Here is a 25787-nt window from a genome sequence, read left to right as displayed (position 1 = left end):
TATATATATATATATATATATATATATACATATATAATATATATATATATATATATATATATATATATATATATATATATATGCTGGCATTCTTTGTGACTCAATTTCCAATTTCCTGTACACGAAATTACTGCTTTTCCCTTTTTTCAAGACACACTAAGTCGTTATCTCAGGAATTAAAGCAACATGTAGCTATAACTTATTCTCGCAAGGCGACGAGTGCGATTAAATCCGTCACAAATACTGTAATTGCGTGTTCAAGCTGAAGCACGCTTGGTGTCATATAAAGACGTTCAGTTGTGTTAACACTTGTACCCCCCCCCCTTTTCACCTTCTAATAACAACAAAACTTAGAACCTCTTTAACAGAAACATGGAGCGCTCACAGCTCTCCATTCTTATTTACTTTCAAAAGCTGTAAGACTTAGTGGGAGGCTGTAGTATGGGTATGATATGTTCAACTGGTTTTCTTATTTGTAAAGAACCATTTCTTTCGGATTCATAATGACACCTAATTTGCGTGTGTAAAGCTAGAAACAAAGTAAGGAAAAACACACAAGGAAATGCGAGACAAAGCGGATGAAATATCTGCATGAGATGAAAAAACGTCTTCGCAGTGTTTATTATACATTGCAATAGCTTTGTACGAGAAAGCGCCTAATTTTCTGACACATTTTCTGCTTGAACGCTTTGACACAGCAAGATTAATCAATAAATCATGCAAAACCCTGTTCGAAAACTTCACTGATTACATGTACAACATAAATGTAGTTTCCAAGAAATGCAAACACAAATCACGATCCTTCCGTGGATGATAATTATGAAGACACGGAGATGAGAAATGGTAAGGCTAAAAACAAACTAATCGTCAAACAACAAACAGACAAGCAAGCAATCAAAGTTCAATTTACCTGATTTACACACATTTCGGCAGTTACGAGCAAGTGCATTACTTGCCTTGCATTATTTTGGCATTGTTTTCCACGATAGATTGTACAAAATAATGTACACTGTATAACCTTCTGATCTCTCAGGTATATACTCGCCGCGTCCCTCGTCATTCAATCGAAATGCTCAGTAGTCTTACCACGGCCGACTCATGATCAGTTACTTTTTTTTATTACTACGCTTATACTTTGTAGCTTCAGGGTTGGTAATTAAGCGATACATTGTACCATTGTTTTCGCAAAGCACAACACATAACATCGGTGCTTATGTCATTGTAAGAGAGCCCTCTAATATCGACTGAGTGTTTCGTAAAAAATTGGGACAAGACAGTATTCGGAAAATTACAGTGTAGGAGTGATTGCATTACTTTCCTTGCATTATTTTGGCATTTTTCAACATACAAACGTACAAGTGTATATTGCTTCCGATCACTCCGGTACAGTACTTCAGGTCTCTCACCATTCATTATACACGTAGTTTTACCCTAGCCGACTCAGTTCCCCGTCTAAGCCCCCTTTTTAATTACTGAGCTTATAAAATGTAGCTTAAGGGTTGGCAATTAAACCATATGAATGTGTTTGCAAAGCTCAATAACCAACATTGGTGCGTATGCCATTCCAGAAGAGCCCCTATCGACTGCTTCAAATCACTTGATAAAATAATTACAGCAGTGTACAACTCGGAAAATTACAATTCAGCAGCGATTGCCTTTTAAATACTTCCCTTCCATCTTTTTCCTTTGTTTTCAAGAGACAAGTGTGTATTACTTCCGATCACTCCGGTATCTACTTCATGTCTCTCGGCATTCAATCGAAATGCACATAGCTTTACCCTAGCCGACTTAGTTCCCTGTCTCAGTTCCTTTTTTAATTACTACGCTTACGCATCGTAGCTTCAGGATTGGTAATTAAGCAATATCAACGTGTTAGCGGCTAAACACAACGCCCAACACGGGTGCTTACGACATTGCAGAAGAACCCTCGAATCACTTCATAAAATTACAGCTCTTCTCGGAATTTACAATTCAGCGGCGATTGCATTACTTCCCTTGTATTATTTCGGCATTGTTTTCAAGATACAAAACATGTAACAACATGTAACTCCCGATCAATCCAGTATGTACATCATGTCCCTCACCATTCATTCGAAATGCATGTCCCACTCAGTTCCTTGTTTTATTACAGCGCTTATACATTTTAGCTTCAGGGTTGGTAATTAAGCAACAACAATGTGTTTACAAAACACAACACGAAACATCGGTGCGTATGTCATTCAAGAAAAGCCCTATCGACTGTTTCGAAGCACTTGGTGCATTGTACAAGTAGGCCTACTCGGAAAATTACAGTTTAAGAGCGCCTGTATTGTATATAAGTAGTGTATTAATGATTGTGTGTTTGCATTGTACAAACAGAGGGATTTTCGTGTTGGCGTTCATCAGTCAGGAGACAATACCGGTATTTTTTATTTACATTTATTTCCCCCCCCCTCCCCCCCCCCCCCCCCGCCCTCGCGGGAGGGGGGGGGGAGAAGAGGTATCTTCTTACAATGCAATTCCTGCAGAAATCCAAATTATGCGTTTAGAAAACATGCGATTTGAACACTACACAGCTGTAGCTGCATCATGCCATGTTATACAGTTCGTGATATATGTACAGGATGTTTGATACGGGTTTGGATACGGTTTCCGTTCACATGTTCAGTAAAATGATGCTATAGAATTACTACAATGAAAGAATATATTTTCGTGACTGGTAGGTTTAATATCGATGATCTTTTTACACAAAAAAAAAAGAGCCATTCATTCATAGAATATATCGTACAATAATAATAACATCTCGGAGCAGATATGAAACTAAGATACTGGAAGAGAACTGACTTAGGAATGTTTGGATAAACTTCAGTGAATAGATGAAGAATGGCGTTAATTCTAGAATTTAGGTTATGAAAACCCGAGCAGACAGCGAATTTACTTGGCGGAGTACCAAGCGCATGTTTTCCTGAAAAGTGGCATATTGTCTGTTCCTATAATCGGGCTTGGCCAGTTGTAGGATCTTGTACTTCCTGGCATATTTTATTACTTTATCTAGGAGAGGTCTCATGTTCCCAGTTTTACCCGTTTGCCTGTATAGAAAATAAAATACTTCTGCATCGTATATCAAACACGAGAATTTCACTACCTCAGATCTGGCTGAATCTCTATTAAATCTTTCGGATTTCAAGATTATGGGACATACATGTAGATTCAACTCAAGTAAACCAAGAACAATGATTATAATATCGGGAATTAATTTTACAGTCGCTGACTATACTGTTTTGTATTTGCTGGTGAAGCTTTGTACACCTGTTCCCGAGAGATTGGAGTAAAGGAATGTAAAAATGTACTTTTCTACCTCATTGGATTGTGCACATAAACCTCTCAAGATCTTCAAGGGTCAACAAACCTCTTCTGGAGCTCCTCTAAAGAATTAGCGGTGGCAGTTTTAACTCTTTGTTTCTAGCAATTTGCTGGGAAAGTTTCAAAGGCATTATACGGTGTACTTTGACTGCCAAGCGCCTATATAGGATGAACGAATGACGTATACGATAAACCCTGTGCCCCAACATTCTCACTGTTCCAGAATGTCAGAAAACTTATCCTCCAGTTTGATCACGAGCTTGTCTCGTTGGTCGTCGGGAAGAAAACACGAACGTGCGGCGTTCAGGGTCTACGAGAAGAAGGAAAAATGAAATACACAGTGAAATACGTGAGTCAATTCTAGTCTTATCTCTTTCTTCTCAAAGTCGCAAAAGCTACAGAACATTCTAGGATCTAGTGTATTTGATTTCTCAAAGATTTCTTGTATTTGTGAACAAGACAATGGCGGTTAAAAGGCGATGGTATTCTCCATATGTCACCTACTAAGAATTGCGATTCTGATTATCTTTATATGACTGCATCGTGAAAACGTGAAGAATTTTTATTCTTCATTTGTTTTTTCTCATACCCCATTTTATATCTTTATATTGGATATTTTTCTGATATTTCTGTCCGTCTTTTTGTTTCATTTTACTCTTCTCAAAGTCAGTTTGAACATGAAGTAGTTTTGCATTCAAAGAAGTTTGAACGGTTATGTTTTAAATATTAACCATAAACAGGTAGGCCAAGGCCTATTAAGCTCCCAACAACATTTCTTGCACAAATGCCACAGCAAACGGAAACATAGTTAATGTATCAGTGTGTACTATATTGCCAGAACACGGACAACCTAGCTTGTCTGCAAGCACACGCGCATCTTGCGAACATTTCCGAGAGACTTACCATTTTAGCGAGGTCCGCATCGTTCATTCCGAACTGAGTCCGAGCTATGCCGAACTCCTTCGTCATCGTACATCCGAAGAGAGTCGGGTCGTCGGTGTTGAAAGAAATATTCAGGCCTTCCTTGAGGAATCTGTGAGAAAAACGCGGAGAGGGAGAAGTTATCATGGGATAGGAGGAAAGGGGGAGGGGCGTTACCATGTCATACCGGAAAGCGGGAGGGGCGTTGCCATGAGATACCGGATGTGTGTGTGTGTGTGTGGGGGGGGGGGGGGTATTATGAATGAGATACAGCACAATGGTAGGACCTATACGGATTTCTCGATAGTCACAATATTTCATCTAGTTTAAGATACATTCAACACCAAAGAAGAGTTAGCAGGAGGTTTGGTTATTATATTAGTTGAGGTCAGTGTCATCACTGTCAGTTTTCATCACATTCATAGATATAATGATGAAGATGATGAGGATAATAATAATAATAATAATGATGATAATAGTAATGATAATAATAATAATGATAATAATAATAATAATAATAATAATAATAATAATAATAATAATAATAATAATAATAATGATAATAATGATAATGATAATGATAAGCATGAGGTTTGGTCAGTTTTCATCTTATTTATAGATATAATGTTTATAGTTACACATAATAAAGTAGCATGGAAATTCCCAGGATTGCTACTCATATTAAAGCTACTCTTTTACTCCAAAAGTCTCCATCATCTCCGCTGAAAAGGGACCTAAATCACCTACTGCTGTAAAACTAGCTGTAGCATTACACAATCACTTGAGATCTGACTAGTTCTGCGTATCAAGATTTTATCGTTTTATGGCTGACCCATGCAATTGCACAGAAAACGCCGTCTTTATGCATGTCAGACTTTGATTTAGCAGTGCCTGAATGACAAACTTACATTTATGAAACAAAAATTCAAATTTCCCGTTTCCATACCGGTTCATGTACTGTGAATCAACTCGCCACCACTCATTGTAGATATAAGATAGGTCTGTACATTATTTGGAAATAATAGTCCTATGAAGCCAAGTTCGATATGATTTGAATATTTCCTTGGTATCGTTGAAAATCGCCACACCGATGAATTGCTTCCCTTGAGTCACATGCATAAACATTAAATTGACAAAAGTACGTGCCACTTATTTGCACATACGATGCCAATTCAGTCATATTTACCAAGATAGTAACTATCAATATTGTTTAGTTAGAATTTTACCTCCGGGTAGGTTTTAATATAGAATATCGTATTCCTTGAAACAGTCTATTTGCAACTACTCCGACCGAGGCATTTTAGCACTACATGTAGGTTACAACCGGATCATCATACACTGCATTCTATTTCAGATCTACGTCAGTCAGTACGAAAGCCGACACCAAACTCAGTACGGAAACCAAATTTCGCGCCTACACAGAACCATTACGGATACGACCGCCGCGCGTTCAGCCACAGGCCAAATGAGTGGGGATTTTTGTAACAAGTCAGTCTCGTGTGCTGTTGCCTTTTCTGTTCTTTTCTGTTCTGTGGCGAAACCGTTCGCAATCAACACAAGGCATGTATACTCGTAATCAAGAGACTCGCTATACAATGGACGTATGTACCCGTGACGTACTTATAGAGTTGGATTCGGGTCTTTTCATTGGAATCATTTTTGTTTTGTCGTTGTCTGTTAACACGTGCGTATGACTGCCTTTGTGGTTAGCCGAACGCACGACTGCAATGAGTGAATACAATGAAAAACGCGGGAAGTTCAAGTGTACTGAACACATGCCGCAGCAGAATGATCAGTTCCCGCCTATTTCGCATGATGTCCATGTGCAGATTCGGTGAATGTGTGTTTAGGGAATAACATTCAAGCAGTTTTCTTTGTCGGTGCACTGCATGTGCTTTATTCATCGAACATATTGAATGGCTATGAAAGCAAATCGATTCAACTGTGTGAAATTCTCACAATGTCCATAATAATCATTCATTCCTCCCGAAGTGATTGATGCGTTATAGGGCCTAGCACTGCCTGACAAAACGTTAAATCTGATCGAGATTGCAGGTCCAATCTGATCAACTGCAAGGAGCTCGATCGCCAATACTTTTTGCACACGGCTCGCCAAAATAACACATCCGTGGTCTCTTTTGCACACGGCTTGCTATTTTTACGCGGGAAAATTATGAATGAGTGCATGGACAAAGATTATTTCTTACCGGTGTGCGCTGTGCATCGTGAAATCGGTCTTCTGGGCGCCGGTCCGCGTGCTTGACGTTGGACACATCTCCACGTGAATGTTATTATCTTTGACAAGCTGCATACAGGCAATGAGATTTAAAACAAAACACTCCATCAAACTGTTGCCTAGGAGCAAAGAGATTGAAACTGGAATGTATAGCTACATCTCTATGGCCGGCGGAACCATGGGGGCCGTGCATGGGGGCTCGGGCCTCCACACTTTTTGTGCACCATACAAAGGAATATATAAGGTGTCATCACTTTGGGCCCTACACTTATTTTAACCCGGAAGTACGTAAGTGGCACTAAATAGAAATAGATAGAGATCTTGAAGTGAGCGTGGTAAGTTTATGGGTTATGTTTTTCCATTGATGACCTTTTCTTTTTTTGCTTGCTTGCTTGTCAGCTGAAGAAACACGGAAATGGAAGGGGAGAGATGAGCTGAGGACTTTTTTTTTTTTTTTTTTTTGCTTGTTAGCTCATGAAACCCGGAAGTGGGCCCCCACATTTTTTCAAAACGCTCCGCCGGCCCGGTCCATAGTTCATTCCATTAAGGTACACGTGCTTATATCATTATTCACAAGGAATATAATACAAATACATGAATATCGCTTGTCTGCATAATTGAATAATTAATTAATCAATTGATTAAATATATTGATTGATTTATTGAATGAATGATTGATTGAATGATTGATTGATTGATTGAATGAATGATTGATTGATTAAAATCATTGCCACTTCATGGGGTTGGATCCCCCTGATTAGCAAAGCTGGTTTCCATACGGGTCCACATACATACACAAATAACGGTAAAATGTAAAAAAAAAAAAAAAAAAATACATACATCTTGAATAAAAACGAAACAAATATCATATACACTCAATACATAATCATAGAACTATACAAGACACATACAACAAACTTAGATTCAAAAGTAAAATACATGTAACACAGCTATAGCAACTAATTATGACAGTTACACAATGAAACGCATGCACATATACAGAGACAGACAGACAGAGAAGATTGATAATATTTTGCATTGTGTACGGGGTGGGGATAGAGATATTTATGAAATTATGAATCTGTCCTCCATGTAAAAAAAAAAAAAAAAAAAAAATGATCAGTGAAGATTTACCTGAGCCTAATACGCATTCTTTCACTTTCTATATAAGTTGAGAAATATCCGCTGCTTTTGTTTTGTTATTCAGTTCCAAATTAGCAAATTATGATTTAGTCTTGGTACAATTATGGTTTGACAGCCAAATGCATTAAGTACACACTCTCGGATGCTTCCATCAGGTTATCATTATTTTCTATGTAGTAGATAAAAACTAGAAATGTCGCTATGGCGACTGGTATGCCTCCGCCATAATGCATGGTTCTCCTAATAGGTCTATAGTACAATATCTTGACAATGAGTGATGACAATTTCATATAATTGGCAAAATATTAAAATGACAGGTTTGTCACAATTAAATGTGTTGAATGTTCACTCTCCTTGAGCTAGGTTTAATTGGATGAATAGCTATACTGTCTAACAGCGCAGGTATTTGGGGATTTGAGGATTTGTACCTGACTTTTAACCCTTTTATAAGTTTAAGGAAGAAGTGAAATTTAGCACTTTCACTTGACCTTTGACATTTTGGCAAGAAACTTCCAAGAGAATCTCTATTGGCTAATATATGTAAACACTAAAGTTTTAAGAAAAAATATGCAGGCATGGCATACATAACAGGGAAATAGCGACATTTTGATGAGTTGACCTTTGACCCCCTGACCTTTGACCCATGACCCCTAAATTCCCTAGATGATTACTGGCAGTTAGTACCTGATATGTACTAGGTTCCATGAAGGTAACTTCAAATATTTGTGAGATATGGATAAAAAAGTGAAATTTTAACATTCTCACTTGACCTTTGACCTTTGGCCTTTGACTTCATGACGCAAAACTCTCTGGTGAATCTTTATTTGGTAGTTCATGTATACACTAAGTTTCAAGAAAATACTTTCAGGCATTGCATAGATATGGGGAAATAGTGAGATTTTGAGCATTGACCTTGACCTTTTGACCTTTGACCTTGAGCATGTGCACCCAAAAGTTGATAGACACAACTTCGCCCACTCATACATACACACGCCAAGTTTCATTAGGATACAATGTACCTCAAACCGTTTTTTAGTTACACTGTCCACAAAAAATGATTACAGACGGACGGAAGGACGGAAGGACGGACGGAAGGACGGACGGACGGACGGACAACCCGAAAACATAATGCCTCCGGCGACACTTCGTGGCGGAGGCATAAAAATTGGTTAATAATTATGAACACACATCTGTGGTTTGCATCGATGCATATATCATACTACCTTGTCACCAGTGTGTGTTTTGAGAAACAGTTGCTTTTTGACGTCAGTCATCATATATTCATTCGTGTGAATTCGCTGACTAGACAATTAATGACAGGCGTCTATGCCTATCATCAGTTAATTGGGGCCTACCCTGGAGAGTAGTTCACAGTATATCATTTACCTTGTTATAGGAGTGATTAAAGTTTCCAAGGATATCTGAACAGGGAGGTGAGACAAAACACCTCCCTGATCTGAAGCAGTACACTTTGACACAATAACTGAGCGAAATCTTTACTATTGGAAGAATATATCTATCAGAAAATGTGACGTTAATAATACTACAATCGTGCGTGGGACTGGCACGATATAGCACCAATAATAGATGTTCAACACTTTCAAGAAAATGATCATGAAGGAACATCACAAGATCTTTCTACGTTTCAGTTAAGGGATCGTATAGTTTTGGTTGAGACTTAACTTCAGGTTTTTATCATTTTTTTTTTTTGTGAGATAGTGAAATATGAAAGAGCATGACATTGTAATTCCATGAGGATTTCAACATTTATTTGATGAAAATTGATTTTGAAATACCTGAGATATCCAAAACAGAGTGATCCTAATAAAGTGTACGTGGGATCCACACTTTATTACAATTTTTGTTTTAGGGCCTATTTTGTTTTTGGATGTTTCAGCTATTCCTAACCCGATTTTCATCAAATAAACTTTGAATTCCTCTTAAAATGGTATGCTCTGTACTATATCATAAGTGTTTTCTTGGTATCTCGCAAAAAAGTTAAAGCGCAATTTTCATCTCCACCAATACTGTACCATCCCTTTAACATCTTGGAATTCGTATGAGTTTGTCCCGGCAGCGATATATCTATCACATGCATGCTCAACTCTAACGTCGAACAGAACGGTTGCTCTCTCAATACCATGGAGCTACAGGTTCCATGGTCGTACGAACAGCAGTAGGCGTATGTGAATACGGCACACGAAAGGTACAAACAGCTAGAGATTATTCTTTGTAGTTTCACCACAGCTGGCTTTCCCCACAGGCCTGGGAAACATTATCACGGAAGGAAACTTCTGTGCAAAGGTCAGTATTGTTTGCCTGAAGTATTCCCCCCCCCCCCCTTTGCCCCCCCCCCCCCCGCATGATTTTCTGGGTCGTACCATGGAGGTGGTTCCACCTCCCTGGTCGCACTTTGTCAACATTCCTTACAGTACTCAATTTCGTAGTCTCATTCGAGCTCCATCTATCACACTTGCGTGATATCAAAGTGCGATCCATGATTTCAAGTTTCGTCTTTGTTTTTCTAACAGATGTTCCTCATTGTACGTCACATATAATTACCGCGCTATGTCAGAAAACAAAATGTTTGAATTGAAAATAATGTAAACAATCAAAGTAGAATACATATGATATCATGTAACAACAGTTGGTGAAATGGAAGTGTGAACGCAATCGTTGTACAGCTGTACCTGTTTTGCACATGTTTTGACACTCACGTTGAGGTGCTATCTTTTTCTCTCTCTTTTTTTTTTTTTTTTTTTTTTTTTTTTAGCAGAGTACGTGCAATGTTCATCGGCTTGGACACACGATATGCTGTACGTTGCTTCAACTCTTCAATTAGCTACACCATATCCACTGAAAGGTGCATCTTTGCTAGCACATTTATCACGAATAATCCAGAGAATATGATTGTAAAGAGGAGGAGGAACAAACCAGCAAATATTAGCATATCACACAGCTTGCTATTTTTGGGAATTAAAAGAAATATTTGCATTATATAGACTCACTTTCATGTCTGGGCGAGACATGGTGTTCTTGATATAATGATAGATCTGATTCTGTCTGTCAAATCTCATAGATTTCCTCATACAGTGTATTTAGCAAATCAAATAAAGTAAGAACGAATAGACTACACTGGATAAGACTACCAGGATAAAAAAAAAAAAAAAAAAAAAAAAGAGAGATGAATACGGATCGACTGTATTTATAGTTAACGGTTAACCACAGCGGCCATGGAGATTTTTGTGTATGGTTCGATTTCAGTCTTTATTCGCGTTGTTCGCTCTCGTGTGTGTGTGTGTGTGTGGATATGTGTATATGGTGTGCACTGGATTGTTAGTAGAGTCTGCAGACCAGTCAAGATTCAAGATTCAAGATTCAAATTTATTTTCACTTCCATAATAAACAAAGAAATTATATACAATGCATATGTACAGGATATTTGTAATAATTGCAGAGTGTGATTTAAAGGGGATGGCTAGTAACTGATCAGTGGGAATGCTGGGGGATGATTGTTCCAATCCTTGTGGGATTCATTTAAGAGTACATTATGTATCTCTTGTTGTGTGAAAATTATTTGTTTCAGAATGGTCTCATATTCAAGTAATGTGCAGTTAAATGTTTCCAGGTTAGCATGCCTGTACAGTGACAGGGCGATTAAACTGCACATTGCTTGAATATGAGACCATTCTGAAGCAAATAATTTTCACATAATAGATACATAATATATACTCTTAAATGAATCCCACAAGGATTGGAACAGGCATCCCCCAGCATTCCCACTGATCAGTTACTAGCCATCCCCTTTAACAAAGTACATATGAAAATGAGTAGCAGAGGAAAAAAAAAAACGCAGTCCATATCATTCAGATTGTAAAATTGTAGTAAGCCTATAGCAGAACGATTACTTTAATGCAAAGGGAATCAGGATATTATTCGTTATTCATGGTGGGAACATGTTGGATTAAAAAGAAATAAATAAAACACACACTGTTCCATTTGGTTTGCCATTTTTTGCGATTTCACTTTCTGTTTTGAAGCCATCCTGTTGGGCCTACACGATGTGGAAATGCGCTCTTGCGCTCTACAGTTAGCAGAAACCGATAACTGCTGAAGGAGGAAATATCTGCGTTTCCTCATTTTTCTAGTTGTGACCATTATAACGTGTACTTCGCGTTGGAGGTCAAAGGTCAAGAAAAAGTACTTTAAAGGTTCAGTTTTCTTAGATGAAGTAAAAGACATCAGAAGTCAGAACCTACTCTTGTTATCAATGTATCTAAAAATATGGATGTCATGATAATATGATTTAAAATGGAACCTCAGTTTGGGAATCCATGGCTATCTTAAAGCACTTATCCCTGTAACGAGCCCATGGAAGCCAAGCCAGGTAGAAAAATGTTGACCGTGTATTGTACGAACAAGAAACAGGAAGATTCCGCTCAAATGCCACAGGTAACCATGATGTTTTGTCATTCGTTGTTAAAGTTGGTATTGTTGACTTTCATTTCTTTCATTATGTCGACGTGCGATGTGACTGTGTTTTGAACTTTGCTTTTGTGAGATTTACACAATAAATAACTCCGCAAAACTTTATCCCAACATACGGACAGGGTCCATGATCCCACATGCTCAGTTTGATAACTATTGTAATTTATAGGGCCTACCATGCACGGATCGCTCCGATTACCGCTCACGCAGAGAGGGTTCAAATCTTAGCTTCACCTTTCAAATTTAACATACATTGTACATCGGGTATATCCAGCTTAATCTATCCCATCAGCGGTGTGTGTGTGTGTGTGTGTCTGTGTGTGTGTGTGTGTGTGTGTGTGTGTGTGCGTGCGCGTGCACATGTGTGTGTGGGAGAGAGAGAAAGAGAGAGAGATAATCAAAACAAAACAACCGCGCTTGGCTGGTTCTTTTTCATGACTTATTTACCAGTAAATTATGGAGCTATAGCTCCATGGTTAATGGGTATGATCAAATATGACCAGTGTGTGAAAAACAAGCGGATACAATGAAGGCATTATAACAGATTATTGATTTTCAACAAGTCGTCTTCTCTCCTTCTGGTTCTGAACAATTAAAGGGATGGTATGATTTCAGTTGAGATGGGACTCCAAGTTTCCAACTTTTTTTTGTGTGAGATGATGAGAAAACTCTAATGAAATATGAAAGAGCATGTAATTCTAGGAGGAAATCAAAGTTTGTTTGATGAAAATTATTTTAGAAACGACCGTGATATGCAAAACAACGTGATCCTTCCACCTTTTATTAGGATCGCTTTGTTTTGCTTTGTTGTTTTTTTTTTTTGTGTGTGTTTTGTTTGTTTGTTGTTGTTTTGGTATCACAACCATTTCAAAACCGATTTTCGTCAAATAAACTGAATTCCTCTTAGAATTGTATACTCTTTAACATTTTATAGAGTGGTTTCTAAGTATTTCGCAAAAAAAAAAAAAAAAAAAAAAAAGTTTAAAGGTGAATCCTCACCTCAACCAATACTAGTACTATACCATCCCTTGAGTTTTGAGAAGTCATTTTCACAGGATCGACACCCACTGTAGAGATTATTTCTTCATTCTCTGCGACCCACCACTATACCTTGATGATGTCATCATGTCCAAGCATTTGGTAGCCGTGCCCGATTCGCTCAGCATAGAGCTTCTGCACGGCTGTGAGTACGTTTTCAGCCGGGCCCATCTCAGCTGCGTGGCAGGTCCGATGAATACCCGCCGAAAAAGCTCCCTGAAAATAATAGTGGAAATAATAATGATAGAAAATAATAATGAATAATGACATAAATGATGATGATGATGATAATGACAAAAGTCATGATAACCACAATTATAATAATGATTATATATTATTATCATTAACATTATCATTATTAGTAGTAGTACAGTAGTATTGTACATACATGACAATTATCAACATTGATATCTTTATCACTTACATTATTGTAATTTTTATTATTACCCTTGTTATCATTATTATCATCAGTATCAATAGCACACCATCGAAAGGCAACAACAGTTTTTACTACGCATATTTCAATTTCTGATCAGGATTGATCACCATTCTATACACAGCGGCACTGAAGTTATTCTTGCGCGTCTGAAACACACCGGGAAACATAACATCTAACGATACGGTCTTTGGCCCTCGTCCAACCACCCACCCCCACCCCAACCCACGAAAAATATATAAGCAAAGACTATCTTCATGGATTTCCTGGCTGAAATCTATTCCAGAGGAAAGTGGCATATATACGGGTAAAGAAGAAGAACAATAAACATGTACAGCTTGCCTTGAAGGCGTTGATGTGTTCCTCGTAGAGCTGGATTGATTCATTATTGGCTAGGTCGATACCGACCACCGTATCGTTGTGGAATTCCTTGCAGAGGTTCAGGACTTCCGCGGACCACTCTATACACAATGTAAATCGACAAAAGTCCGTAACATCTTATTGCAAAAAGTGCCCTTCATCAACGTAATGAAGCACCGATTATTCATTATTTGTTTTATAAGTGTTTTTTGTTTCTGTTTTTGTTTTTTGTTTTTTAATAAAATCAGTCAACGTAAGAGTTCATTAATTCAAACACGTTTTTCCTCTTTTGTTTTTGCTGTTGTTTTGGTTTATTTTTTCGGTTTTGTCTGGTTGGTTTATTTCTGCCATTATTTTTCACTGCACGCGGATCTCGCCGCAATTATTCATAATCTGTGGATTTCACACTAAATTCATGATTTTCCATGTTTACAGCTTTCCTGGAATCTATTATTAAGCGGTTGGGGATTGTAGGTGCTGAATGGTTATGTCTGCCAAATGTATGATTTCCCCTGCATTTTTTCCCACACATATACCCATATCCTTGCCTTATTTGCATGCGTGATATCAACCGATATCGTCACTTCACTTAACCATATCAAATTTCAAAATTTAATACCGGTCTGCTTCTTTCTACTGGTTTTCGTTGAAACGCCATTGCATACCTGCCAACCGTGAGAATTAATAAATCTGTACAAACAAAGAAAAATTATTTACAAATCTGAACTTTCATAAATTTCATATACTTTACTATTAACATATATTTCCAAAAAATCAGAACACACTGAAATTAATACGTTTTCTTGCAGTGAAAAATCTGAATATTCAGATTAAAACTGAACAGTTGGCAGGTATGCCATTGGATTTATTCTTAAGCTCTCTTTGCAATCAACTTAATATAGTGAACATTCTCTTTAAAGACTCGGAAGCGAGAGGATCCACGGCTGGTTCGATTCATTTGATGCCCAAAGGGGTACATGCGAGAAGTACCAAATAGCACCGATCAGCAATATGTACATCGTACGCTCATCGGTAACGGTCGAATCCAGTCGAAATTCTTCGGAACTCTGTGTGTATACTTTAAAGAGATTAGAGATACAGTGATAAGGCTGTTCACAATTTTGTAACGGGGATTTTCGACTATCTTATCCGAGCTGGGCCAGTCTTTCCAATTCATAGTATCCCCCCCCCCCTCCCCCGCTATCGGGTCTTTATTTAAATGGATCGTATATTTTGGGTTGAGATGAGAATTGAGCTGTTAACTTTTGGCGAGATACAAGGAAACTACTTATGAAATGTACAACAGAGCATATAGTTCTAAGAGGAATCCAAAATGTAAATCTGATGAAAATCAGTTTTGAAATGGCTCAGATATCCTAAAAGAGAGTAAAATAAAGCGATCCTAATAAAAGGAGGGTCCTACCTTAAAAAATCCCCTGTTTGGATATCTCAATCATTTCAAAAATGGTTTTCATCAAATAAACTTCGAATCCCTCTTAGTTTTAAGCCCCGGTCACACAGCGCTTTACGGCTTAATCACGGCCAAAACACGTCAAAAAGTGGTCTTCCGTGAAGCAGACGATGTTGTTCGCGTTGATGTCGAGTTTAAGACGAGCTACGTCGATTTATAGACGTGGCAGGACGCGGGGGAAAATCGGAACGGCGTCGGACGCGGTAAAAAGTTTTGAACTGCTCAAAATTTTATTCCGCGGACAACCACGGGCGGCACACGTGGTAAAGACGTGCAACACACGTGAAACACACGTGATAATCCGTGTTCCGGCAGTGATTAAAACTTGGGGAGACGCGGTAAGACGCGAAAGTTTAGCGGTCTGTCACGGGCAGAGCACGGTCATCTTACGCGTGACATGTTACGCGTTGGTATCACGGGAAATAGCGTGTGTTCAGCGGCTTATCACTGACAAATGGATTTTTCCGCGTACATACACGTGGCTGGACGTGGTTACCCGTGCATAGGCAGTGCTTCAGCAGTGGAACAGCCGCCGACGGCCATACCCCGTACAAAAGCACGGCCAAACCAAAATTTGACCAAAAATTACCAGTGACGACCACGTCCACCAGATTTTCATAACTTTTTTGTACGTGATTTAGACGTGGAGTGCTGTGTGACCGGGGTATTACATGCTGTTTCATATTTCATTAGAGGTTTCTCATCGACTCACCAAAAGTTGGAAACCTGAAGCCTCATCTCAACCAAAATTATCCCATTCCTTTAACCCTAACTAAGCCCGGGGGGGGGGGGGGCCTCCGAGCCCCCCCCCCCCCATGACGTTTCGCGCGATGTATCGCTATTGCGAAAAGCTATCGCCGCGACGTTTCATGACTTTTTTCTTTTCAGTCTCGCGCATCTTTTGACACCAAATTTGCGATGCTCGGGCGCGCGGTTCCGAAGTTGCGCAGAAGTATGTACGTGCATGTCAGACCAAAAATTGCTCAAAAACGTGAATTCGTACGTACAATTTCAATGCAAACTGTGTTTACAGGCAAATTTCATAAAAGCATGATTATTTTGGGGTTTTATTGATTAAAATCAATTAATAATATATTTTCTTGTTCGGAACAATTTCGCGGACAAATCTCATCGAAAAAAACAATGAAAAACATAATGTAGAAAAACAAAGAAATACATAAGAAATAAAAATACAATAAAATACTTAAGAAATATTTTCTGATTGCACAATTATTTTCTCTTACATTTGCTAAGGACACTAAAAAGAAGAAATTTATCTAGTAATTTATACCAAATTGTCTGATTTTAAGCATCATTATGCATAATTTAGCATAAATTATGATTTCTAAAAAAATTAACTTCATGGTACTTTAGATTACGTCATAGGCAATATGTATGCCAATTTTCGTCACGATCGCGCGGTCGACGGCCGAGGTCTGGAGGGGGGGGGGGGGGGGGCCTGGGAGCCCCCCCCCCCCCCCCCCATCATCTACCTAAATAGCCCGGCCTAGTTAGGGTTAAAGGTACACCGAATTCATTTCCAGGGAGCACTATGAACGAGGTCTGGAGATGTCTACCAACCCGGCTTTTCGCGCAGAAGACAGAGAATTGAACGTGCTTGGATGCCAAAGTCTCTTTCCCCATCGTGGATGCCTTCGTTGACCGCCTGGACGATGTCGCGCGGAGTGACGTCACCAGGAGCCTGCTGGAAGACGGGTTCAACGTCCGGAGAGTTGGCCAGCAGGTGGGGCGCGTAGCGCATCTCGAAGTAGACCACGCCTTGCTTGGAAAGGTCTTCGCACAGTTCGTAGGCAATGCGTTTTGCAACCTTGCGGCTCCCTCTAACAGGAGAGTAATGGAAATGTATAGCTATGATCAAAATAATGAAAATCGCGGTACAGTGCACTCCCGTTATAACGAAGTCCTCGGGACCGGCAATTTTCTTTCGTTATATCGAAATTTTGTTATAGCCGACCAGTAGAGTATGTGAAGACAAAGGTCTAGATGACAAATTTCAGACGGGAATTTCTATCGTTCTATTGAAAATTTCGTTATAACCGTGTTCGTTACATGAGGAGTACACCTGTAGTAATAGAAATGGCAGTAGTCAAGGGCGGATCCAGGAATACCGTAAAGAGGGGGCGCCTTTACGAAAAGGGGGCGCGCCCGGTGCACCCCCTCCTGGAGCCGCCACTGGTAGTGGCAGCAGCAACAGCAGTAGGAGTAGTAATAACAGCGATACGTGAGCATGAATCACGTCCGCTCTTATCGGTAATGATTATACGCTTGTTATTAAGCACTTAACGGATTTTACAAATCAAGCAACAACAACCAAAAAAAAAAAAAAAATGGCGGGAAATGACAGATCACATGTGAGCCAATATCCAAAGTCCGTCTGAATGCCGAGTATTTTCAGGTCGTTATAACGGAGGTGTTACACAGCAGCCATCCGCCTTTACTTTTGATTTCGCAACCATGATACATCAGTGTGTCACTATCAAAATCAGTCGTGAGCAATGAAAACTGCTACGACAAAATCTGATAAAATGTACATGTTAAACAGGGTACGCGGACCCTTTGTTTTATCTTATTTCATAGTGATCGTTGTTGGTTGGGTTAGGCGTCAATGACTGAATGCTCTCTGAACCCCCCCCCCCCCCCATTGTTATTTTTTCGATTGCACCCAACATGAAACCTCAACATTAAATGGAAAAAAAAAACTATAAATGATAATTGGGAGCGTGACTGCTTGTGTGTGTGTGACAATAATCCTTTATCGTAATTAATAATCGATGTTGACAAAATTCATAGTGGTGGAAAAATATCAAGATATAGAGCTTTGAGCGTTACCTTCCTGAGAGCCAAGCTATATTTGTCTGTCATTATGGTTTCCTTTTGATAATGTGGACTAACGTGAACTAATAAATTTACGTGGATGATACCATGGTCTTGTTCACAAGTAGAGAATAACCTTTAAGATGTCACGTACTTTTTCCCAGACCACCCTTACTTTATCGTTATTACCCCAGCATTTCCCTGTACCCGTTTATACTTCTGAGTCAAGAGAATAAGCTTTCCTTCTTCGTTTTTTTCTATGATCCTCGTTCAACTGACTTGAAACCACATATTGTTGAAAACTTATTTTCGATCTATGATTACACATGGATTTCACACGAGCTTCGAAATTCACAAGTCTTCAACAGATTGTCCACGTTTTCCCAAACTTCACTGATGCGTTCTACTAATTTCTCTGTATTCACTAGCTAATTCATATTGTTTTTGTTGAGGTAAAAGTCACTTCTAAGGGTAAGACTTACGCAATGCAAGGCATGAAATGGGTGAATTGGTGCAAGAACGTCGAGAGGTCTCCTGCCGACCAGTCCACCAGATGGCTCCGGAGTTCCTCTAAGGAATCGTTTTCTGCCACTCTAATACCTCGTTGCCTGATGGACGGTGGCGGCGACGGAGAAGGATAATGAATAGAAAGAGAAACGTTTTACCCTCAATGCATTACAGTCATCTCGAAGGAACTTAAAGGGGTGTCATAGTTTTGACTGAGATGAGGATTCAGGTTTTAACCTTTTGCGAGATAATCACAGACTGCTTTATATGGAATATTAAAGAGCATGCCATTCTAAGAGGGATGAAAGTTGATTTAATGAAAATCAGTTTTGAAATGGGTGATATATCCAAAAACAAAGTACATTTTTAAACAAAGTGGTCCCAATTCATGAAAAAGGTGGGTTAAAGTAAGGCCTACCTCTTTGTTGTTGTTGGGGGTTTTTTTTATATCGCAGCCATTTCAAAACCGCTATTCATCAAATGAACTTTTAATTCCTCTTAAAATGGTATAGATATATTATGCGTTTTGATATTTCGTATTTTTAAGTGGTTTCTGCATATGATCTCATAAAAAGTTACAAACTGAATCCCCATCTGAACCAAAACTGCACCATCCCTTTAAGGTATTATGGGTCCCGATGTTGACCACGAGGAGACAGAGAGGGAAAAAGAGAGAGGAGAAAGAGACAGAGGGACAGGAAAAGAGCGGAGAGAGGGAAAGAGAGAGTACATTATGGAAGAGGGTGGCAATCGTGGACCAATTCCTAAAACGTGAGAAATCTTGACATGGAGCCAAACTTTAATATGTCATTTTTTTTTCATCTTTATACAATGTAAAAAGAGCGGTGTTAGGTGTTAAATCTAACACCGATCAAGTGTCTATAGAGGACCACACCCACAGGTGTAGAAAGTACGTTTTGATGGTGTTGAAAAGCGTTCACCTGGTCCTTCCTGGTGTTAATTTGACACTGTTGCTGGTGATATTTTGACACTGCGCTGGTGTAAATTCAACAATGACACTATACTTGGTGCTGATTTGATATTGCTGGTGTCAATGCCAATGGTATAGCATCAGCCCAGCTTCAATAGGAGACCACACCAACCGGTGTTACTGTGGTGTAAATGTGTATACAACTTTTTTTTTTTTAAATCAAATACTTTATCGGAAATTTCTTGCTCGTCTTATTGAAATCTAAAATAAACAAGAAAAACAGTAACTAATTACCTGACTAAAAATTAGTTCTTCATTTTGAAGTGACGCTCGAAAGTGTTGATTTAACATCACAAATGAACACCAGAAATTTAACACCAGCTCGGTGTTTCATATTTACCATCCAATTTTTTTTTTAGTGTACCCAGTCCAACTCCGATGTAGTTCATTGCGCCTTATCTGTGGCGTTACCCCATATTACTTTCAAAAAAAAAAAAAAAAAGCTGATTAATGAAAGATTGATTTGAACGCATAAAAGGGCCATAATTCTGACCAAAGGCAAAACAAAAACAAAACAACACAAAAAACGACATGCCTATACCAATTTCCAAACTCTACCCCTTACGATTTGTCGGAACTTACTTCGACACATCCCATATCGTCTCAGGTCGTATGGCACCTTCAAGATGAACATGTAACTCTACCTGCAGAAGGAAACCACAAACACATTATTATTTTTTTAAGGACCAGCTTCACCTAAAATTGTTGATTGGCATTGCACATATCATATAAATTGGATGTCAGTGAAAATAACACCACGGGACAAAATATTTCGGATCCTGCTTTATATACCTCGCAGTGTCATGTGGGATAATTTCGAAGAGCAAGTATGGTATATTAAATACTATTATAGATGTAACAAAATAATGATAAAAATAAAAACTAAAATAAAAAATCATTAGATTTCAGCCAATTCTGTCATTTTCTGAAGCCAGCGGAGGAAGTATAGATGATATGTCTGCAAAACCAAAGGTTCTTGTGTCCAACATTAACTGGAATCGTATCATATTAGACTGTAGGCACCCTATGTAGCTGCCTGTCAAATCGTATCATTTGTTTTGTGTATCATTATTGTGTCATTTATTTGTACCTGGATGTTGACACGTGAATAAAATTTCTTTGTGAAAAAAAAGTAAGGTATCATCATCTGCATACATTTGGGTTGTTGTTGTTGTTTTCTTGTTTGTTTGTTTTTGTGTGTGTGTTTATCTGTGTTGCCATGTGTTTGATATGTAGAAAGCCTCATGTTATACTACTTCTCCAAGAAAGTGAGAGAGGAGATGTCCCCCCCCCCTCCCCCCCCCCCCCTCTCCCTAGTTCGATTTCGGCAAACCTGTCCCCATCCATGAAGCAGATGTTGGACTTCATTCCAAAGTGAAAAATATGATCGTTATATATATCAAACATCCTTATCTATCAAACAATATATTGCTTCCTGTCTTCACATCTCAGCGATACTTGAGCATGAACCACGTCCGCTCTTATCGGTAATGATTATACGCTTCTTATTAAGCACTTAACGAATTTTCCAAATCAAGCAAAAAAAAAAAAAAAAAAAAAAAATGGCGGGAAATGACAGATCACATGTGAGCCAATATCCAAAGTCCGTCTGAATGCCGAGTATTTTCAGGTTGTTATAACGGAGGTGTTACACAGCAGCCATCCGCCTTTACTTTTGATTTCGCAACCATGATACATCAGTGTGTCACTATCAAAATCAGTCGTAAGCAATAAAAACTTGCTACGACGAGATCTCATAAAATGTACACGTTAAACCCGGGACGCGGACCCTTTGTTTCTTTTTAACGAATACGCATGCATGCACGCGAGTGTATTATTCATAATGCGTACTACGGTGCACTGGCATCAACAATGGCCTGACTCTGCACTATGTTAGTTTTAACATAATTAGAAGTAGGGCCTATGTCTGTTTTAGCTCCAATGATTTTAACGATTGGGCGTCATTGGGACACATAGTACGGCAAACTGAGTATTGAATTCCTGCCAACACCGAAGTTGCTGGTTTACATTTTACTGTATCTGCTTGTGCATAGTGATCTGCACCTCCTGAACTAAACCAGTAGAGTGTATATCTACAACTGCAAATCGACTACTTTGTACCATGTTTGTGATCGCTTGATATGAGTTTTTATACAACACCTCAGAATGATGTCGAATTGTGATTGGCCAAGAACATGTCACATGACATTCAATAGAAAATACCTATCAAACTCATTGAGAGTGACAGCCGTGCAATAGGCCCCTGGCATGGGCCTATTGCACGGCTCGAAGGTACTATAGCACGGCTTCGCGGGGGGCTACTAATGCACGGCCGCTCACACCACAGAACTCTACGCGAGTTCTGTGGCTCACACTAGCAAAGCGCCAGCAAACTACGTGCTGGCCGGCTGCGGCTGCGCTAAGTACAGACCAGGCGCGGCGGAGTACTGCAACGTTAACGTGTACGCACAGCTACTTTACCTAGCTAGTTGCATGTATTGCGACCTTACCTACTGCTGTGTTTTTACTTTTGACTCTGATCTGCTACGTGACCACAGTGATCCCAAAATCAAGACTTCATTTCAAGTTGAGAAACCGTAATTTGATTATTTTTCTGTGTTTTTATACAAAATCATTTTCGGAAATAGACAAAGTCTAGACCTACTACTAGATCTAACGACATCTCAGATCGGCCTAACAGTCAGGCCTAACTCGATCTAACGTTAGTGTAGAATGGGCATAGACCCTGCAGGGCTTGTGATTCCTGTGACTGTGTGGTCGAATCATGACGAGTGTTGAAAGCAGGACACAGGGTGATTTACAATTCTCGGCCTGATTGTTACGTTTATTTTTGGGCCTTCCTGAGTTGGCGGTCACTAATTTCATGATTTAGTACTGTGATTGTGGACAAGGTGTTGTATAAAACGAATAATTTATGATTTTGTTCGTGCATTGGGGCACATAATATCGCACTCGGCGCGAGATTCGCCACTGGTCTATTCAACGCGGCGCTACGCGCCTTGTTGAATAGACCAGTGGCTTATCTCGCGCCTCGTGCGATATTCGTGCCCTATGCACTCACAACTCATAAATTATTCGTATATTATGCCTCCGCCACGAAGTGGTGCGGAGGCATTATGTTTTCGGGTTGTCCGTCCGTCCGTCCGTACGTCCGTCCACATTCGTTTACGCGATAACTTGAGTAATATTCACTGGAATTTTACCAAACTCGGTCCAAGTATAAAGTATGATGGGGCAATTAATTGATTAGATTTTGGGTGAAATCGGCCAAAGGTCAAAGGTCAAGGTCAAATCATTAAATTGTATCTGTTTACGCGATAACTCAAGACTGGATTCAGAAAATTTCACCAAAATTTGTCTGAGGATGATGTATGATGGGACAATTACTTGATTAGTTTTTGAGTGAAATTGGACAGAGGTCAAAGGTCAAAGATCAAGGTCAAATCCTAAAATTTATCTGTTTACGTGATAACTCAAAACTGGACGAAGCAGCTTTCACCAAACTTGGTCCAAGGATGATGTATGATGGGGCAATTAGTTGAGTAGATTTTAGTGACATTGGCAAGAGGTCAAAGGTCATAAGGTCAAGGTCAAATGCTAAAAACGTTGCTATTTCCCCCATGTCCATGCAATGCCCGAATGTATTATCTTGCAACTTAGTGTAGACATGTACTACTGCATAAAGATTCTCCAGAGAGAGTTTCATGTCATAAGATCAAAGGTCAAAAGGTCAAAGGTTAGGTGAATATGTTACAATTTCACTTTTCTTGCAAATGGTTCAATGTATCTTCATGGAACTTGGTACATACACATGTACTGACTGGCAGGGATTTCTAGGGAATGTAGGGGTCATGGGTCACTAGTCAGGGGGGTCAAAGGTCAAGGTCAACTCCTCAAAATTTTACTATTTCCGTCATATACTAGTATATGCAATGCTTACATTATTATTTTTAAAACTAAAACTTGATGTATACATGTATTCCCTAATGGAGATTCTCTGAGAAATTTCCAGCCAGAAGGTCAAAGGTTAACGGTCAAAGGTCAGGTTTAAATGCAAATATATATATATTTCATACTGTAATTACACTCTTTCTTCATACCTTGAAAATTACTCAATGCATAAACTTAAAAAAGGGTAGGTCAGAAGTCAAGTAAAAATTCTCAATTCCCCAAATACAGGTACCATGCACTCTTAGACAATTATAGCAAACCTAGTTCAAGGAAAGTGAACATTCAAGATATTTATGTCAAACCTGTCATTTCAATATTTTGTCAGTTTTGTGAAACTGTCACAGGGCTGCCAACTGTCACGCATTGAGCGTGAGACTCACGCAATTCAACCAATTTTGACTGTCTCACTCTGATAAACGAAATCTCACGCTAAACCCCCAAAATGGAATGTACATGACTACACAAATAAATATATCTCTAAATTCTCTGATATTCCGAATATCGATATGCCCAAGCCCAAAATTTCGAGATTTTCCCGCGCGGGTGTAAAGCTTAACCAATAATAATCGTTTTCGGTTCGCGCGCAAAGACGAGCTACTGGATTACGATTGGTTTCTACCTATAATGAGCGTAGCTTGTACTTTTGGCAAATCACAGTACAAATGGCTATGACGTGTGCTTTACATCACTTTACATACACTGACTGTGTACGTACATACGTATGTACGTACAGCCGCACAGAATACCACCCCTGGGGCCGCCAGGCGCTAGCCAGGAGGTCGCTCCGCTCCCTCGCAGTGTCTCACGCCAGGCCAAACTCTCACTCAAGGTTGACCGGCAGCCCTGCTGTCATAACACATGCATAGCATTGTGAAGACATTGTACCATACACCTATTGGGAGAATCATGTATGGCGGAGGCATCAGTCGCCATAGCCATGATAGCGACATTTCTAGTTTAATATCAATATTCAAGGCAAGACCTCCACAACAGTCGCGGTGTTTGTTTGGTTGTTTACATAGCGAGATCGCGCCATAACCATTGACGTGAGCTATAGCTAGCTGGGTGGACGCAGTAAACAGTGAATAAGTTTTTGAGAACAAGTAGCTTTCTGAGAGTAAACCCGACACTTGTGTACTGCGACAGGGCTGTGTATAGTGATGTACAGAGGAAAGGCTGGGGCGAGTTCGTCTGCCGCGGGTTTTCCCCCTTCTCCGCTGCGCGCGAATGGGAGAGCCGCACATGCGAGCTTCACATGCGAGCGGCAAAATTAAAAGGCAAATTAAAATTGAACCCTCTAATTTTCATCTCTATAGCTTTGCCTTTGGCCACCAGCCCTCTGACATTCTATCAAATTGTCACGGCAATCAACCAAAGGTATATTATCACAACATTTTCATAAGCTTATAGTTTACCTTTGGGAACGTTTCGTCGGTGAAGTGAGTCGCAGGCATGGCGAATTTGTTCGGCTTTCAGCAGTGCAGTCCGGCAGGACCAAAGAGTATAGAAGCTAGCTTCTCTTTGGGCTGGCCTGGTACATGTACTGAATGGTAAGAGCCGCCGGCGGTCGCGGTTCGAGCACAGATGTATTTTGGGCCTACTTTGTGCATGCACATCGTGTTTGCGATCCGGTCGAGGTACAGGTTTGCGCTCACATGCAATGTCACTGTGTGCCAACTTTTGTTGTGTGTTTTTTTTTTCTGTTCCATGTTTTGTTATAAGCGATCTTTATTATCATCACAAGTGGGAAGTCCAGAGGTCTTACCATCCTGATGATAGTGTTGGCCTTGTGTGTGTGTGTGTGTGTGTGTGTGTGTGTGTGTGTGTGTGTGTGTGTATGAGTACACAGATCACACTATTGTCCGACCTCGGAGAATAAACCCCTGGTATTTGGGAAGAAGTGCATGGTTCAGACTGGTCTTGAACTTAAGTTTACTTTTTAGTAGTGGTGGTGACAACCGTATAGTGTGTGCCTTATTTGCTTGCATGGTTGGTAGGTCGATTGGGCGCGCGTTCTGGGATTGCATTGTTTTAGTTTTGATTTTTT

General features: G+C 39.5%; 1 protein-coding gene across 1 annotated transcript; it reads right to left on the bottom strand.

Moving 5' to 3' along the window:
- Positions 1-563: 563 nt before the first annotated feature.
- LOC140239556 (adenosine deaminase-like) lies at positions 564-25263 on the bottom strand. Its single transcript, XM_072319390.1, has 9 exons — positions 25156-25263; positions 20351-20412; positions 18753-18878; positions 17017-17276; positions 13947-14065; positions 13241-13384; positions 6471-6568; positions 4246-4375; positions 564-3652 (listed from the first exon to the last, which is right to left on the bottom strand). The coding sequence occupies exons 1-9, from the start codon at positions 25192-25194 to the stop codon at positions 3554-3556; spliced, it is 1077 nt and encodes a 358-aa protein (XP_072175491.1). The 5' UTR covers positions 25195-25263; the 3' UTR covers positions 564-3553.
- Positions 25264-25787: the final 524 nt, after the last annotated feature.

Source organism: Diadema setosum, chromosome 16 (genome assembly GCF_964275005.1).
Source record: "Diadema setosum chromosome 16, eeDiaSeto1, whole genome shotgun sequence".
Classification (NCBI taxonomy): Eukaryota; Metazoa; Echinodermata; class Echinoidea; order Diadematoida; family Diadematidae; genus Diadema; species Diadema setosum.
Note: the sequence above shows the minus strand (reverse complement) of the source record. Positions and strands in the feature narration are given on the sequence as shown.

Bases quoted from the DNA above. Each gene is read 5' to 3' on its own strand.
- LOC140239556 (XM_072319390.1), bottom strand. From the start codon at position 25,194: ATGCCTGCGACTCACTTCACCGACGAAACGTTCCCAAAG. The intron at 13,385-13,946 runs GCAAGCTGTACA...TATTATTTTCAG, and splicing joins AACACATCAACGCCTTCAAG to GGAGCTTTTTCGGCGGGTAT. The intron at 4,376-6,470 runs GTAAGAAATAAT...TTTTTCTCACAG, and splicing joins ACGATGCACAGCGCACACCG to ATTCCTCAAGGAAGGCCTGA.